Source organism: Pipra filicauda, unplaced genomic scaffold (assembly GCF_003945595.2).
Source record: "Pipra filicauda isolate LSUMZ 115617 unplaced genomic scaffold, ASM394559v2 scaffold235_size1210477_pilon, whole genome shotgun sequence".
NCBI lineage: Eukaryota > Metazoa > Chordata > Aves > Passeriformes > Pipridae > Pipra > Pipra filicauda.
Window position 1 is genome coordinate 677,853 of NW_024104349.1, and position 15,933 is coordinate 693,785.

General features: G+C 45.0%; 1 protein-coding gene across 1 annotated transcript; it reads right to left on the reverse strand.

Annotated features, from left to right (window-relative positions):
• Positions 1-3,259: 3,259 nt before the first annotated feature.
• On the reverse strand, positions 3,260-15,837 carry GMFB (glia maturation factor beta). Its single transcript, XM_027724441.2, has 7 exons — positions 15,792-15,837; positions 13,254-13,350; positions 12,812-12,861; positions 11,818-11,867; positions 10,723-10,805; positions 9,395-9,468; positions 3,260-7,020 (listed from the first exon to the last, which is right to left on the reverse strand). Exons 1-7 carry the CDS (start codon positions 15,792-15,794, stop codon positions 6,949-6,951), a joined length of 429 nt encoding a protein of 142 aa, XP_027580242.1. The 5' UTR covers positions 15,795-15,837; the 3' UTR covers positions 3,260-6,948.
• Between the last annotated feature and the right edge of the window lie 96 nt (positions 15,838-15,933).

Sequence of the window (15,933 nt, forward strand, 5' to 3'; positions counted from 1 at the left end):
GGGGTATAAATATTGTCTGTAGCTGATCCCTTGATCCCACCGGCCTCGCTGAATTAATCACACTCGTGGATCAATCCAGGATTTGTTGCTGGCAGAGCAGATGGCCAGGCAGACTGCAGTTGTGAGCAAGGCGGGCACGTTCTCCTTCCACTTATCCAGCAGCATTTTCCAACGGCGGATATTTAAAATTAGACATCATTTTGAAGAAATGCTAAATCTCTCTTGTTCTCTTCAGCTCCATAAGGGCACAAAACCCTAATTTTTGCTCTGCTTCCATCCACTAAGGCCTCGGTGAAAGTGTGGGATGGCTGGTGCCCCCTTCCCTTTCAGCTGAATGTTTTCTGCCCCAGTTTCTTCTGCTGTCTTCTCATTTCCCGCAGAAGAGAGGTGACAACACCAGCTGCTGTTTGGCACAGGGATTTCAAGGGTGCATTATATTAATTGCTGAGCCGAGGGCTGCAGGAAAGGGAAGAGAAGCAGCATTCATGGGACTCATGGCACAGAACAGCAGGAACGGGGGTAACAGTGTGTGCCTTTCAAACAGCCCGGATGGGACTTCCCCGTCGCAGGAGTAAATTTGCCGTGAAAGGCAGACGTGCTGTTTTCCCAGTGTTCACATCTGTTCTGCATTCAGAGTCCTTCTGGATGATAATTGCTCCTGTCTCCTCTCTGTCCCCTGCTGAGGAGCTGCCAGAGCTGTCGGGGGAGTTTTGGCCGAGCTCCATCACGTTCCGTAGGAGACGTCTCACGGAGCTCCAGAGGTGAACAGGGTTAACCCAGAGAGTGTTTGCAGTCCCTGGAAGAATGAAACACGACAGGAACAGTCCAGAGGAGACGATCCCCCCATGGTGGAGCACAATGGACCGCACTGATTAACCACATCCATGCAAATGTGTTGGAATCATCTCCTTCACTTCATGGCGCGTTAGAGAAAAGACGTGGAGGTCAGTCAGAGCAAGGCGAGGCTGCACGGGAATGCTGCACATCCCTGCAGCACACAGCCTGTTGTCCATGAGGATCACATCATTTTAGTGGCACGCAGAGGAACAGCAGGTATGGAAAAAGCCTACAAGACCTTGTTGGGGAATAGTGGCCACCTTTACAGAATCACAGAATATCACAGAATGGGCAAGGCTGGAAGTGATTCATCTGGTCCCACCTCCCTCCTCAAGCAGGGTCATCCCAGAGCATGTTGCACAGGATTGTGTCCAGACATATCTGGAATATCTCCAGTAAGGGAGACTCCAAACCTCTCTGGGCAATCTGTTCCAGTGCTTGGTCACTGCACAGGAAAGAAGGTTCTCCCTCACATTCAGGTGGAACTTCCTGGGCATCAGTTTATGCCCATTGCCTCGTGTCCCGTCGCTCAGCACCACGGAGCAGAGCCTGATCCATCCTCTGACACCTCCCTGCAGATACTGATGGACACTGATTTACCCTGCAGAGAATGTTACCAAACCGAGTTACACGTGCAGAAGCCAAATCCAAGATCTCCAGCACTGAGATCCATAAAACTCCCCTTGCAGGCTTTCCCACAATGAAGCTGAGCATGATTTTTTTTTAGACCTTGGGGAGCATCACCAAAACTGCCCCATCTGTGCAAACCAACAAGTGCAGGGGATGACCCACCTGCCTCATGTCCTGCATTTTGTTCCAAGGGTGAGGCCCACCTTAAACCCTCACCCCTGCCATACAGGAGTCCAGCTGAACAAATCCCAAGCACTCTTACACACCTCGGGTGTGTCCCACAGTCCCACCAGCTCTTCCCCTCGAGGCTGCTCCATATCCAGCTGTTCTGCCTCTCAGTGGTACCACTTCAATATCTCATCTGCTTGTGCTTGACTTCCCCACCCTCACATGCACCCAACAACGTGGCAGGACCTTCACCTGTGAGGAGCAGTGAGGAGCTTTGGGGACCCAGGTTGTACTTCAATCAATTCCATGGCCTGTGGAGGACATGGAACAGTAGGCACGGGCAGCTCACAGACTCCAGCACACAGGGGCAGCAACTGCCCCAGCTCCCATCCCTGGAAGTGTTCAAGGCCAGGCAGGATGGGGTTTGGAGCAACCTGGGATAGCGGAAGGTGTCCCTGCCCATGGCAGGGGGTGGAATGAGATCATTTTTAAGGTCCCTTCCAACTGAAACCGTTCTATGATTCCTCTTCCAGCTCCTTCAAAACCAATTACATCTCTTCTCCCACGTTATCCCCAGAGATCCTGCCAAGCCAAGGGATCTCCTTAGAAAACTCCTAGCCCTGAGCAAGGCGTCTCTTCACACACCTGGGACAGAAAGCCCCAGCTGTGGGATACTGTGGGTACACAGCAGGTTTGTTCTCCGGCCTGGAGGTTTCATGTTTTATTTCCCATTCCCTTCTCTGGTTTGGACTTTAATAACCACTCAGCTGCCCTTTTCATCTGAACTATTACAAGTCAATGACCTTTCCTGACTGGAAGCAGCTGCCCTTCACTTCATATCCCTGGATGTCCTGGCAATTCTTTTTATTCTGCTGTTGTTTTTACTGTCTGTGATCTGGCAGTACCAATAAGCCATCGCCTCATTTCCTAGTGAAGCACTCAGTGATCACACAGGTGACCTTCCCCTCCCATGGGAGAGCTATTTATTCCTTTTTTCCTCTCCTTTACTCAGCTGTTCTGCAGCACCATTCTTCTCCCACAGCAGTTTTTTTTTTCCCAGAGATTTTGTCAACAGATTTTGTTGTGACTTTGGTGACTGAGATGCCATCCAGGAGCCAGATGTGCTGCAGCAGCTGTGCATTTTCTCCCTCACAGAGCTCTCTCACCTGGGAGCAAAGGGGTTTATTTCTATCATGTCTAATTTGTGGCCTGTTAGTGCTGTTCTTCAGTGTTGGCACAAACAGTGCATGTCAGGTACCAAGGCTGAATTCCTTGGATTACCTTGGGCAGTTTTTTCAACAATACAGGAAAAAGATCTCCAAAGATCATGAAAAGAAGAAACAGCAATAATGAGGAAAAGGAGTGCTTTGATCAAATTATTCCAGTGGTTTCTTGGGCAGGAAAGAGATGAGAAGGAAAAATACAGCTAAATTCCTCTGTCTTCTTCAAGCCTTGGGGTCCCCTTGACAGCTGCTCTGACATTGTTCAGTTGGCTCCTGCACTCTGTATTTTATTCCACAGCTCCAGGAAGCTGAGAAACAGAGGGAGATCATACCAGCATTCCCAGATTTTCCCTGTCAGACACCCACATACCACCCTGCAATTAAAAGAGGGCAACACAACCTCTTAATGAAACATTTTATTTAAACCAATACAAGCACCATGCTTAGCAAAAAAAAGATTTGGTTTAAAGTACACATGCAGTGTGAACTAGCAGAGACTAAACAGCATATGGAAGTTGTACTGGTTACTGGTATTTTCATGGAACTGCCAAATTCTCAGACCTGGCCCTGAACCTCACAGACCTTTTACAACAGTGATTTGGGACCATGGAACAAACGCAAGAGTTTCACTGAGCCCCCTCTATGTCCCACCATGGCTCTGTTTCACAGTCATTACGTGTGGTACCGAAAAAATGTTGCATGATATTTATTTCTGGAGCGCACTGAAGTGAGGAATTGAGCTCTCTTGCTTCTGCCTGTTTGAGTCAGGCCCCTGTCACCAGTTTAACATCGTTTCTGGACCAGCTATTTTACAGTTAAAGATACAAAAATGGAATCCTGCTACAAGCGCACAAGATGCTCCTTTGGAGAAGTGATAAAGGTGTCAACACCTCCATTATTGCCTCCTTTGATAGATCAGAATAGCATTCATGATACTAGAAATACACTTAAGCCATCAAAATACCAGCATTTACATTTTCTTGTTAAAAATATCCAAACACTACAAGTCCATTTCATGGGCTGACATGCAAACTCATGCTTTAATTCAGCTTACCATCAATGAACTGGACTACAGGAGCTGTGTCCCAGCCATCTAGTCAATATTTAAAGCAAACCTGATTAATTGTGGCAGAAGTCTCCCTTGGAGAGACCTTTAACTCCAGGCCAAGGATTTTAAGGCCGACTTACTAACTCCTGAAAAATAGGAGCTCCCAATGGAAAATGCTGACTCTCAGACCTTTAGCTACAAAGGCTCCCACAGGTTAATTTGTGTTGTCCTTTAGATCCCTCTTCAGAGGTCTGAAAATGTAAGAGAATTGTGTGATTACATTGGAACATACTGGCCTGGACACGGACTCATCTGCCTCCCACTGAGTTTGGGGGGGCAGCAGCACAGAACACACAGTTCTACAGATAAGGTGGGAAAAGGATGTTGGGAAAACAAGTAGTATTGGCGCAGGAAAGATCTGAACATAATTAATGTCTTTGCTTAGTCAGGTATCAGCACTGCCTGTATCTCAAGAGCCCAGGACAATTAGCAGCAGACAGTTGTGTCAAAACACTGCATGAAAACCAAGGAGACCAGGAACAAGCCTGGAACAGCAAACACCCTCTGAGTACCCACAGCTGCTTCCACAGCTCAGAGAGGGGAGGGGGTACAGCTGCCAGGCAAGGCTGGCTGGAGAGTAATACTGGTGGGCTGAGCAGCACCAACATCACCTCTCAGGAGAAACTGGGCTTTAATTCTCACAGGGTCTGTTTGCAGAGAGCAAACAGAGGGGCAGCACCCAAGGCAGAAAGGGCTTAAGTGGAGGCACGAGAACATGTGAAGTGGAAGAACTCTGCTGAAGATGCAGCTGGAAGGAGCAGCGTTTTCTTGGCCGAAGGTGGAGCAATCCAGAGATGAGAAGTCAAACTGAACCATCTGACTGCAGCAGCTCCTCCCTTTCCTCCTGAGACAGGCCTCTGGTACAGTTATTTTTGTGCAGACCTGTGCAGGCAGCAGTTGGCTGCTGGCAGCCCACCAGTGTACAAAGTACAACAAAGACGATTAATCCAGTTTTCCCCACTGCAAATCAAGCTGAACGTTCCAAGCATCAGCTCCCCTCTCGCCCACGCTGTACTTTGACATGCCTCACCTCCAGCTCAATCCCAAAAACACCCAAGCTTCCTGCTGTTTCCAGGCTGATGCTTGGAATGACGCTATCCTTTGAGCCAAAGTCTTGTTTATACAATGTTTGTCACAAAAAGACATTGTTTTTATTGATTTGCAGTACAGAATGATCAAGCAACAGTTTCATAATCAACGTCTTTTCATCCAGGGAAATGAAATTGTTTTTCCAGTTCGCTACGTTAACACAGGAATTTAATTACAAGCATTTCTTTCCCGCACCGAAAGATCGATTTAATTGGATCATTCCAACACGTATTTTGAAAAGCTCCTCTCAAAGTCAGATTTATATACAAATAAATGAGCAATAACATCAAACTAAGAAGAGATTTACCAACACTGAGGACCTTTGCAAATGGATTCCTTGTGATCTTGCAGGAATTAGTGTTTTAACACTAACACAGGGCACGTTCACAAACGAAAAAATAACCCTTCTTTCAGCAAAGGTTTCACAGCATGAAATACTGGCCTCCAAATTTAACACTGCATTCCTTCCCAGCGAGCAGATTGGTTGGGGCAGCTGTATTTTAAGGTATGTTATCAACAGGAAGCCGCTCTTACGCAGATACTTGTTCAGCAGCACAACAAACACTCACAGCGAGAGACTGTCCCGTGAGTGCTCCTTCTGCCGCGGCACGGGCTGAGCGTGTCCCACCTCAGACAACTACTCTAGTCAATATAAAACAGACCTGTAAAAAGACTGGTCACTTATAAAAGTTAAATACTATTTTCACATTAGAAGATCTGCTGTTTCAAAGAGATGAGAATCAAATGATCACTTTATGCAAAAGCTTCATCTGGAATGTAATTTTGACCAACGAGCGGTTAAGAAAGTTAAGAGATTTGTAATTAAAGTACTCAAAAGCTACGTGTGGCCAACTTTCATAACAAAAGAGATATAAATCATTCATTATCATGAAAAGCTTTAACCTCTTGACTCCTACAAATGGAGCAGGTGATTGGAATTTCAAAGAAAAAGAGGTTGGCTTTTTGTTTTAACAGATGTCAGCTGCAGCACGAGGCACTAGGAACAAACGTTACTCGGATTTTTTTAACAAAGTTTTTACCAAATTTGTAAGAAGTGGCAGTGTAAAATTCTCAAGTCCTTTTAAAGCTAACAAATGAAAGGCACACAGTATCACCAGGTGTTCAGATAACAGGAAATGAGCAGAGGTAAACTTCTCAACAGTGTCAGAAGTTAGAGATGCAAGAAGAAATCTGGTATGAGAAGAACCAGAGTTATAGTTCAGCCCTTAGTTATCAGCTAGTTCCTGTGAGACTGTATTAGCAGGAGAACTGGACAGTCAAAGCTTTGCCCTGAAATTTAGAAAGATTGACTCAGGCAACTGAGGAATTACTGGAATGACAAAAATTAGTTCCAAGAATTTGAGACAGTTCACATGGACTCAATGGAAAGATAAAGGGATGGATTTGCTGTACAAGGATTTTGTCTTTTTAATACCAAATGATTCCAGGGAGTAGTTTTCAAAACTGAGAAGACATTAAGTCAAAAAAACCTGACAAGTAAGTGACAGTACACAAATTCTGCATAAAAATGGCTAACGTGTGTCATCAGGATGCAGTTGTAGCTCAGAAAAAGTTAGCGTCAGCTTCCAAGTGATGTTTGTACATAGTTATAAATCCAGAACCGAACTATTTTAGTCACAGAAATATTAGTCACAAGAGTGCAAAAGGAGTCCCTGCAGAGGAGTATTCCCTTTTAGCAGGTACAAATAAGGAAACACCTGCAAAGATTTGTTACTTCAAGGAGACAGACCTGCTATTCTTTGCACAAACTCTGCACAAGAGAGATACTGCAGGAGACAGCTGTGAATACAGTGCATTGCTGGGATGTAAGTATTCATGTCTGGTTCCAGTGTCACCAGGATGGTACATAAATACTTAGTACAGAGGTTTTCCTTAGTGGAAGAAGCCCAGTTTCTCACGCAGCCACTCTTCAGTGAGGTCTTCTGTATTTCTGATTTCGAACACCTAAACAAAAGGGCACGGCATCAATTCCCGAGGGAGTGGCACTGGGAAGGGATAACAACACAATGCAAGCAGCACCTTCCACACACGTTGTCTGAGCTGCAATAAACCAGGAACAAACCCAAAATGTTCAGGTGCTTTCTTGAAAGGATCAGATCGGTGGAAAATACACAAGAGTACGTGGTGATGAACAAAAGTAACCTGAACAAGAATCTCCTAATTTCTATTCCTAGGCTTCATTCTTCTCCTTAGAGAACAGCACACACACTACATTCTAAAATGACCCTGGAATGGCACCATCTCACATGCATTATCTCAGCAGGATTGTGTACTTGAAGAACACAATTTCATCTCTGGGCTTTATTCAAACCCAAAGTTCAGGAATTTTGCTCAGCCCAAACCACAATTACTCTTTCTTTGAACTGAAATAAATCCATAATATCCAGTTTTTACCTGTAAGAAACAAGCCGGGGGTACCTCAAAATAGAACACTTGTACAAAAAACAAACCCAAAAATCACAGAATCCCAGAATGGTTTGAATGGTTTGGGTTGGAAGGGACCTTAAAGACCATCTCATTCTACCTCCTGCCATGGGCAGGGACACCTTCCACTATCCCAGGTTGCTCCAAGCTCCCATCCAACCTGGCCTTGGACACTTCCAGGGACAGGGCAGCCACAGCTTCTTTGGGCAACCCCCCAAAACAACCTAAAAACCACCAACCCAAAGCTTTGCGAAGTCTTAAACAAACCTTGAACACAGCCTTGAAGCAGAACATAAGATCAAAGGCACCAATATACTCTTTTTACATTCCATGTGGGCAAGTAACTGGTTGTGGTTTGGGTTTTTAATACCCTTGAGGAGAAGCCACGTTAATTGTGCAGCGCTCACTGGAGCCCATGAGATGCCCACAGATGGATCATCTCGTCCAAAGAGTCAGGGAAGTAAATTGTACAAATTCACAGACCTTCAAATTGGAGGAACCCCAACATTCAGCATTATAAGAACAGAACAGCTTAACAGAAGCCAAGCTAATATGCAAGTCACTGAAAAAATGAGAGGACTCAGTTGAGTCACATGCAGAAATCACACCAGGAGGAAGTCACAGCATGAGCCAAAATGAAACACAGCTCAGCAAGTGGCAAGAATAAAGCACATTTAAAGAGCAAGCAAGCAACCCCAACTGGAGACAGGCTGTCTTCTCCAGCTTCAGAAGGAAGATGATCATGGACCTCTATATCCGCTCCTGGGCTTGCATTCAAAAGACTTTCAGACTGAATTTCTCCTACTTCAGAGGTGAAAGTACCTCCAACTGAGCTACTCCCCAGGCTTTCACCTTCTTCCTACCAGCCCTTCTCTCTCACTTGAAACTGTCTTCTCTTCCTCCTTTCTATCACAGTTCTCAGGCCTCCAAGATGCAGCTTCTACAGGGCTAAAAAAAGATTTCTTGGGGCTGAGCTGATTGTTTCCACCATCTTATCTTCTGCTTCCTTCCCATTTACTCCTGTCAACTTGAGGTCTACTTTAAAACAGAGAGGTCTCTTCTTACAAGGTACAGCTGGAGGAGGTAGAAGTTCGAGGCCAGGTTGGACAGGGCTTGGAGCAACCTGGGCTAGTGGAAGGTGTTGGAAGGGGCAGGGGTTGGAATGAGATGGGCTTTAGGGTCCCCTCCATCCAAACCAGTCTGTGATTCATAGTTCTCTCTCTGGCCCAGCAGACATTTTTACTGGGATGTTAAAGGACTCAGCAGGATAAGGAACACCTAAAGGGAACGCTGTTGTTGGGGACTGGTGAAGTCATTTCACATGCTATGAAGTGACTACTGACTCTATTAAGCTTTCCTGCTTGAAGCTAAAAATTTAAGGATTCTAGGTGCCAATTAAGCAGAGATTTCAAAGATCTCCAAAATGAAAAACAGGTGACATTTCTTTTCTAGGATATACATACACCTAGGCCTGGTGAATGCAGTGATTTCTTCTGGTCTCAGTACTGGAGGAATCACGCACAGGAAGAAATTGTTCAGCACTTGGCACATGTTCCTTGTTCTGCAGGCTGTGCTGCAAGCACACAGCTCCAGAAAGCAGCTAAACTGATCTGCTTCACAACACACTAAGCCTTCAGTCTATTCTTCCCATCAATAAATTCATTCCCAAAAGTACAGCCAGCCAGTCCACCAGTAGGTATATTCATTTTTGAGAACACTGTTCTTCCTGTACCCTAAACCACCAGAAATCCCCCCCACTCCTCCTCCACTCTTCCTAAACCAGATTCTGTTTGCTGTAACCACAAAGTCTCACAAAACTCTTTTTGCCATGGGTTCAAGCAAGACTCAAAACATCCTCTGCAATCTGGACAGTTATTTCAGCAGTCATTTATACCTTAGTGAGTTCAGCTGTCTGTACAAGCTTATTCTTGCTGCCAGCATACATCATCTGCTGCTCAGGCTTACATCCTGTAGTTATGGGGGGGAAAAAGAGGGTTGGATTAGTTATTTTGACTGCCAACACTTCAAAAATAAGATTTTTTTTTTAAATTATTAACTGAAAACTGAAGACATTCATAGGAAGATTCTCAGGTAACTACAGAAGAATATGCTCATTAGTTGCTAAAGTGTTTTACATATCTAGTTCCTCCAGCTCTGAGTCATGAGGGGTAAAACAATGCAATCAGTTTATCTTCTTCCAGAGGATAACAAGGATAATCCAGTAATACCAGCAAGCTACACTATCACAATACAGAACACAGATGGAAGTCCCAGGAGCAACTCAGCTCTGTGAGCCCAGACCAAGTCACAGGTTATTTGGTTTGTATTAAAATCCCACGTTTCCCTGCCCAGGTAAGTTCATGTTGCAGGTTGCTGTGACACAAGCAGAGGATGCAACTGCTCAGTATAAACTTGGGATGATCCAGGATTACAGCCTGTTTCTCCTGGAACTTTCTCCAGCACTTTCACCTGCCCAGATGTGGGTTAGGGAGCTCTCCTTTCCTCCTTTTCACCCACAGCTGTGACAGCCCTTCAGCCCATCACGTCACAGCCCTGTTTGGAGGCATCCTCTGCTGCTGCCCATTGCATCCAGGCCCCAGGAAACCCTCCTCTCAAATCCCATCCTCACCCTCTTACAGAGTCCTGTTCCTTTCGTGGACAGAATGAGAGGAATAGGACTCTAAGGTCCTCAGAAATAAATGGGTTCCCATGTCCTTCTGAGATGAGGAATTTCTTCCCCTCCCAGTCACTAATATCCATGAATAGCAAGACAGACAGGTGAACAGAATCCCTTGGGAACAGAGGTGGTACCTTCCAGCCCCCTCTTCACTCATTTCCTGAGCCTTGTATGGTCATATTTTGAGGATTCCCCAAGATTTGAGGAGAGGGTGACAGGAAACAGGTTAAATTAGGTTAAAACCTATATGAGTAGATGCCGAGTGCTCCAGGCCTGTCCTTTACAGGAGGGTGTTGCTGAGCACAAGCTCATTTAGGAAGACACACCTTTTGGCCCTCTAAGCAGGAAACCAACACTCCTGGCTCAGCCTTTGGAAACGGAAAAGAGAGAATCTCTTCTATCATACATCCCAAGTGCCCCAAATGTGAACCACAAAGGCAGGAAAACCTCCTTGAGAGCATTAAGCACTCAATTTTATCTTCCATGGCAAATAATATTCCCAAATTTACATCACACAGTAGCTACCAATCACAGTGTTCACTCACCAACTGGACTGGAGAAGATAAAGCACAATGGATAAGAAACTCTTCCATCTTCATGCTGGTACTTGTAACTATACACAATAAATGTTTTTTCTGCGGTTAAAGAAACTAAGAAACTGATTATTAGGATATAATTCTTGATCTTGATGCAGGCACAAGTCACTGTTGCATTTCAGATGATGTTTTAATTTAATAATAATAAAAGTCTCACTGTTTTGTTTTCACTTCCACATGTGACTTTCAGAACTGACCCTGCCTTGGTGTGAGGGCTTAGTAATGTTTCACATCAGGGCTAAAAAACACCCTCACATTGCAAATATTCCTCTCCCAGCTTGGTAAAAAGACTTCCCACACACCCATCAGTGTGGTTTTGCCTTAATGAAAGCCCAATTCTTTCTTTGCTGACCAAGCAGTTTGTTGTTTCAGGTGTTTTCCTGAATTTCAACTGCAGTTTTAGCCAGGACTTCTGTTTTACAGCCTCCCACTGCACTGTGGGCATGAAAGGAAAGATTCAGCACAGCACATGGAGTAGTGCCAGCCAGCTCTGGAGGCTGATGGAGGCAGGTACTTTCTTCACTTACAACTTCAGTACTCCTTTTATTTCATTAGTTAAAGAACAATTTACTCGTCCCTCTGTTGTTCCTTATTTTTTTTTCCAAAACAAGGATTCCCCCCCAGATCACGTGCCCACAGCAATCCCAGAATCAGTAACTGCAGCAAAACAACAGCCACATCCTAAGAAAGAACCAAAACACATCCTGACTTACACAGACACACTTCTATATTTAGAAGTAGCCACAAACTGGTACATTTTACTCCCTTCTTTACATTACCAGCAGCGTGGCTTGGCTTTACTTCCCCAAACATTATATAGTCTAAGAGGGAATAAAATCTCAGGAAAGGCTTGAATGAGTCATTGTTTCAACGAGTGGGACAACAGTTCAGTGCACCCTGAGAATGGATCCCTGGATTATCTCACAAATAAAGCATCAGTAAAATCCCAGTACAGCAAGTACTGGCCTAAAAAGGTGAAGTCCAACGTTTTGAACAGCTTCCAGCAGTGAGTAAGACCAAATGGCAGCAGCATGAGAAGGATATCGAGGTTGTCTCTCGGGCAGCTCATCTTTTAGCTCATCAGGAGAAATACCCTGGTGACATTAAACACAAGCAACATTTGAGCAAATGGTCCTGCACTGGAAGGTTAAAGCAGAGCAATGGACAGTGAAACACCTGGGAGACAGGGAGAGGTACATCTACAGGTGAACTGGTAACGACCTCCCGAATTACTAGAGCAGTCTGGGAAGACTTGTGTGCCAACAGTCCTATGACTAAACACAGAATTAACGTTAGCATGAATAATCACCCCTATTTTAGGCATAATGAGTTTAGCAAACACTTTTGGCTCTAGTTGGCTACGTTGGCAGCTACACTTTGCTAACTCTAGTGCTAAACAGAAGTGAGCAAGCACACACCAAAAAGTATGTTAAAATCAGCTACATAAATGAAAAATTTGAGAAATTCAGTCCTTCCTCTTTCAGCAATCAAAAAGGAGCCCCCATTCTATTTAAATTTTATGTTAACTTCTACATTCTAGGGAACAAGAGCTATGGTTAATGCTCAAATCCCTGGGAAGGATTTTATTTTGCCCTATGGACCATTAAGAAACACCACACACTGGGCTGACCTTATTATGCCACCCATCAAATTTAGAGTCTGCAGGGGATTAGCAATCCTGCTTCTAATTGATGGCAGACCAGCTCAGAGGCAAATGTGCAGATCTACGTGGAAACACAGCAGAAATCTCTTCAAAAAGACAGCAGGTGCCAAAGATGCTTTTTACATAGTTAAAACAGCTTTAAAAATAACTTTTTTTTTTTTTTGGTGTGCAGTTAATTAGTCAACTCAATTGCTTCTGCATAGTTTCACTATTAATGGTGCTGTGCTTTACATGCAGAGTGACCATGCATTTAAATAAGCTCATGACCCAAATTAGATTAAGAGTTTGATAACAATTTGAAACTAAGGCAGTACCTTAGAGACAACAATATATTGCAGGCTGAAGATACTCTTATTTACAATTCATTTAACAAACCTCATGCTCCTCATCCAGCACCACCAACTGCTTATCCTTGTCGATTTTCACTATAAATCAAAATAAAACACAGATCAATGTTGTTTCCAATCGATTTATACAATGGATGCAGAAGCTTTTTTGCATTCAACAATTACAGCCCTTGTGATTCTGCTTCGCTTCTTCAGCACATCCCATGACTTCCCAAAATCATTTCACAAACAGTGGTAGACTCTGAGCCATAATTACATATAAATACTCTGCTAAGAGCAGATGGAGTCTTGTCTCATAAGAACAGCACTGTTTTAGTGTTAAAATTACAGGCAGAATTGGAAGTACTGCGGCTCCTACAACAAACATCCCCTTGGCTCACATTTACCTGTCACAGCAGCAACGGTACAGGGGGAGGAAAAGAGGAGACAGGACTTTGTGGCAATTTTTGTCAGGCATGTTTGGAACTTACTTATAATGGCAGCATTGTTGGTCTCCTTGCGAAACCGGAATTTTCTCAGTTTCTCCACCAGGTCTTCGGCAACATCACAAACCACCAGAGATTCACTCTGCAAAAAGGAAATGGCACAGGGCAGGGAGAGATAAATCTCTCTGGAAAGTAAAACAGAAAAGAAATCCCTGTGTCACACAGATGTGTGCACAAACCCTGCTGAAGGGGGCCTGCATGCACCTGTACAGTGTTTCAGAACATCACATAAGCCAGTTCAAAAAAAACAAACAAACACATTAACAGAACATTTATCTTTTTAAATATCCCTCCTCAAAGCCATGCAGTTACCTATGAATATTTTATTAACTCTTTCTGAAGTGGGATTATTCTCATAGCTCTTAGAAGTAAACTTTACATTTCAGAAGTAGATTTTATACTTCTACACTTAGAAGTAAATTTTACACTTCATTTGACAAATCCTGAAAATAAGGGAGCCCCTTGGAGGGTCAGTAAATGAGGTAAAGTAATTTAAGCATTTAAAATAATAGAAGCCACTATTAGTATTTCAGAAGAAGATAGTGATTAAGGGTCACTGCTTACTAACTGAACTTTTGAGATTTACACACAAAGCATTTAAGACATTTTAACCAAAAAACATGCAGCCTTTTTTCCCCCCTTGTGCACACCAAGTTCTCAGCAGAGATGCCCAGATAACACATTAGTCATCACACTGAAGATGAGGAAGGAAATCATTATTTCACAAGCAGCCATGCAGGTTATCTTGCCTTGCACATGCAATTTCTGAACAGCACCAAGCCAACCACGGCCACTTCCTGAGCTACATTTTATACACACAACCTCTGTATCCAAGAGGTTCGTGCCAGCCAGATAAAGAAGAGTTATTTAATATCTGCAGCTTGTAAATGCCTAAGCTTGTAAACGCCTAAGGCATCAAGGCTTTTGGGCCAAAAGGACTGCATTTCAAGGCTTCCCTAAAACAAATTCTTCAGAGAAAAAAACCAATGCAATTAAATCACCTATTAAATGCTCTTTCATTGAGACAAATCACTGCTCATAAATCGGAATGAAGTCACTAGTTAAGCTCTCAGTTCTGTCTCCTTGTGTTCACCATTATTTGTGAGATTTCCCTCAAAAAGCAGAGGGGTGCCTCTGCTTCCCCACCTCCCGTATCCCTGTTTGCTGTCACTCCTGAAAAGATTTCCACCTTGACCAAATTCTGGCTCAAATTCTCTGCTTCCTTTGGACAGCTGGAGAGGAAACCAGGCTCTGCTGTGACAGCACAGCTCAGGCACAGCATGTGCAGCCTCCCTTATTTCGCCTCTTTTCCCTAAAGATTGTTCTTGGCTCCCTCTGTTCCAAACAGGTTGGACTCGACGATCTCGGAGGTCTTTTCCAACCTAACTCAGTGATTCTGGGAAATGTCACTAATATCCACTCTAATTCAGGAAAAAAAAATTATTAAAAATTATTTAAAAACCAGCAGAATTCAGGGCTGCATTTCACAACCCTGTTACATTTTGCATGAGATGTCACTAATACCAGCTCGGGAGGTCTCTATCAAAAAACCCAACAGGATTCAGAGCTGCATTTCAAAACTGGAGTTACACTTCGTATGAAATGCTCTTTCCTGAAGGAAGCCCGTTCCTCTGGGCTCAGCAGTTTCTCCCAGCAGACAAGCCTTGCCCTGGCTCCACCTGTGCAGCCGCACAAAAACAAATCCCCGAGGGAATTCGAAGGAAAACACTTGGTACCATCAGACTCGGGCTGTTTATCAGGGCTGAGCCGGCTGCCCAGCGCTTGGCTTAATAAAAACCGGAGGAAGCCAAGCCAGGATTGCTGCACAGACACGGGCACAGCTGCCAACACCACAGGGGGGACGATGCTGCTCCCCGCGTCCCCCCGGCTGGATCCCCCCCGGGACATCGCTCCCCTCACCATCTGACAACGAAACATGAATTTCCCACTTGTGAAAGGACTCTCTCCTTTCAGCAGAGACGCACACAGCAGAACGACCCAATATTTCATCCAATTTGCCTTGCAAATGCTCCTTCCACAGGGGGTTTACCCAAACCTTCACCTCCCCAAACCATCACTACAACCACTTCTTCCTTCTTCCATAACCAATCCTTTACCCGTTAACCAGCACTAAGGCAAACTACCCCACATTTATCCATCAGCCCTTGTTCCAACCACATCCACAGCTCAAACCCAGCACTCGGGCGAACGACTTCCATGAGCAACAATCAGATGTTCTTTAGCGAATTAGCTCAAAACACTACCAGGACGCGCAGCGACCAGCTCCGAACAAGCTACCAATCGCTTCACAGACACATAATCAGCTCCTCGGAGGTCACATCACGCGTTTCCCTGATTACTCCACCATTTATCCCACGAAACGCTTCCGAACCACTTAATCACGTATTACCTCGGCGAGCGGACCCCCCTCCCGGCCGGTTTCCCCCCGATCCTCCCCTCACAGTTCCCTCAGGGTCCCCCCGGCTTCCCCCCCGAGGGAGCGGCGCGCGCTCCCCCCCTCACCATCGTGGCGCGCGCACCAACCGCCGCCGCTCGCGCGCCGCCGCCGCCGCCTCCGAGCCGGGCTGCGCCCTCCGCCCCGGCACCGCGCATGCGCGCCGCAAACCCCGCCCCCTCATCCCCGCTCCCGCCAATCACCGCCGCT

Bases quoted from the DNA above. Each gene is read 5' to 3' on its own strand.
- GMFB (XM_027724441.2), bottom strand. The intron at 11,868-12,811 runs GTTTGTTAAATG...TAATGTCACCAG, and splicing joins TGCTGGATGAGGAGCATGAG to GGTATTTCTCCTGATGAGCT. The intron at 9,469-10,722 runs GTGAGTGAACAC...CCATAACTACAG, and splicing joins TATCTTCTCCAGTCCAGTTG to GATGTAAGCCTGAGCAGCAG.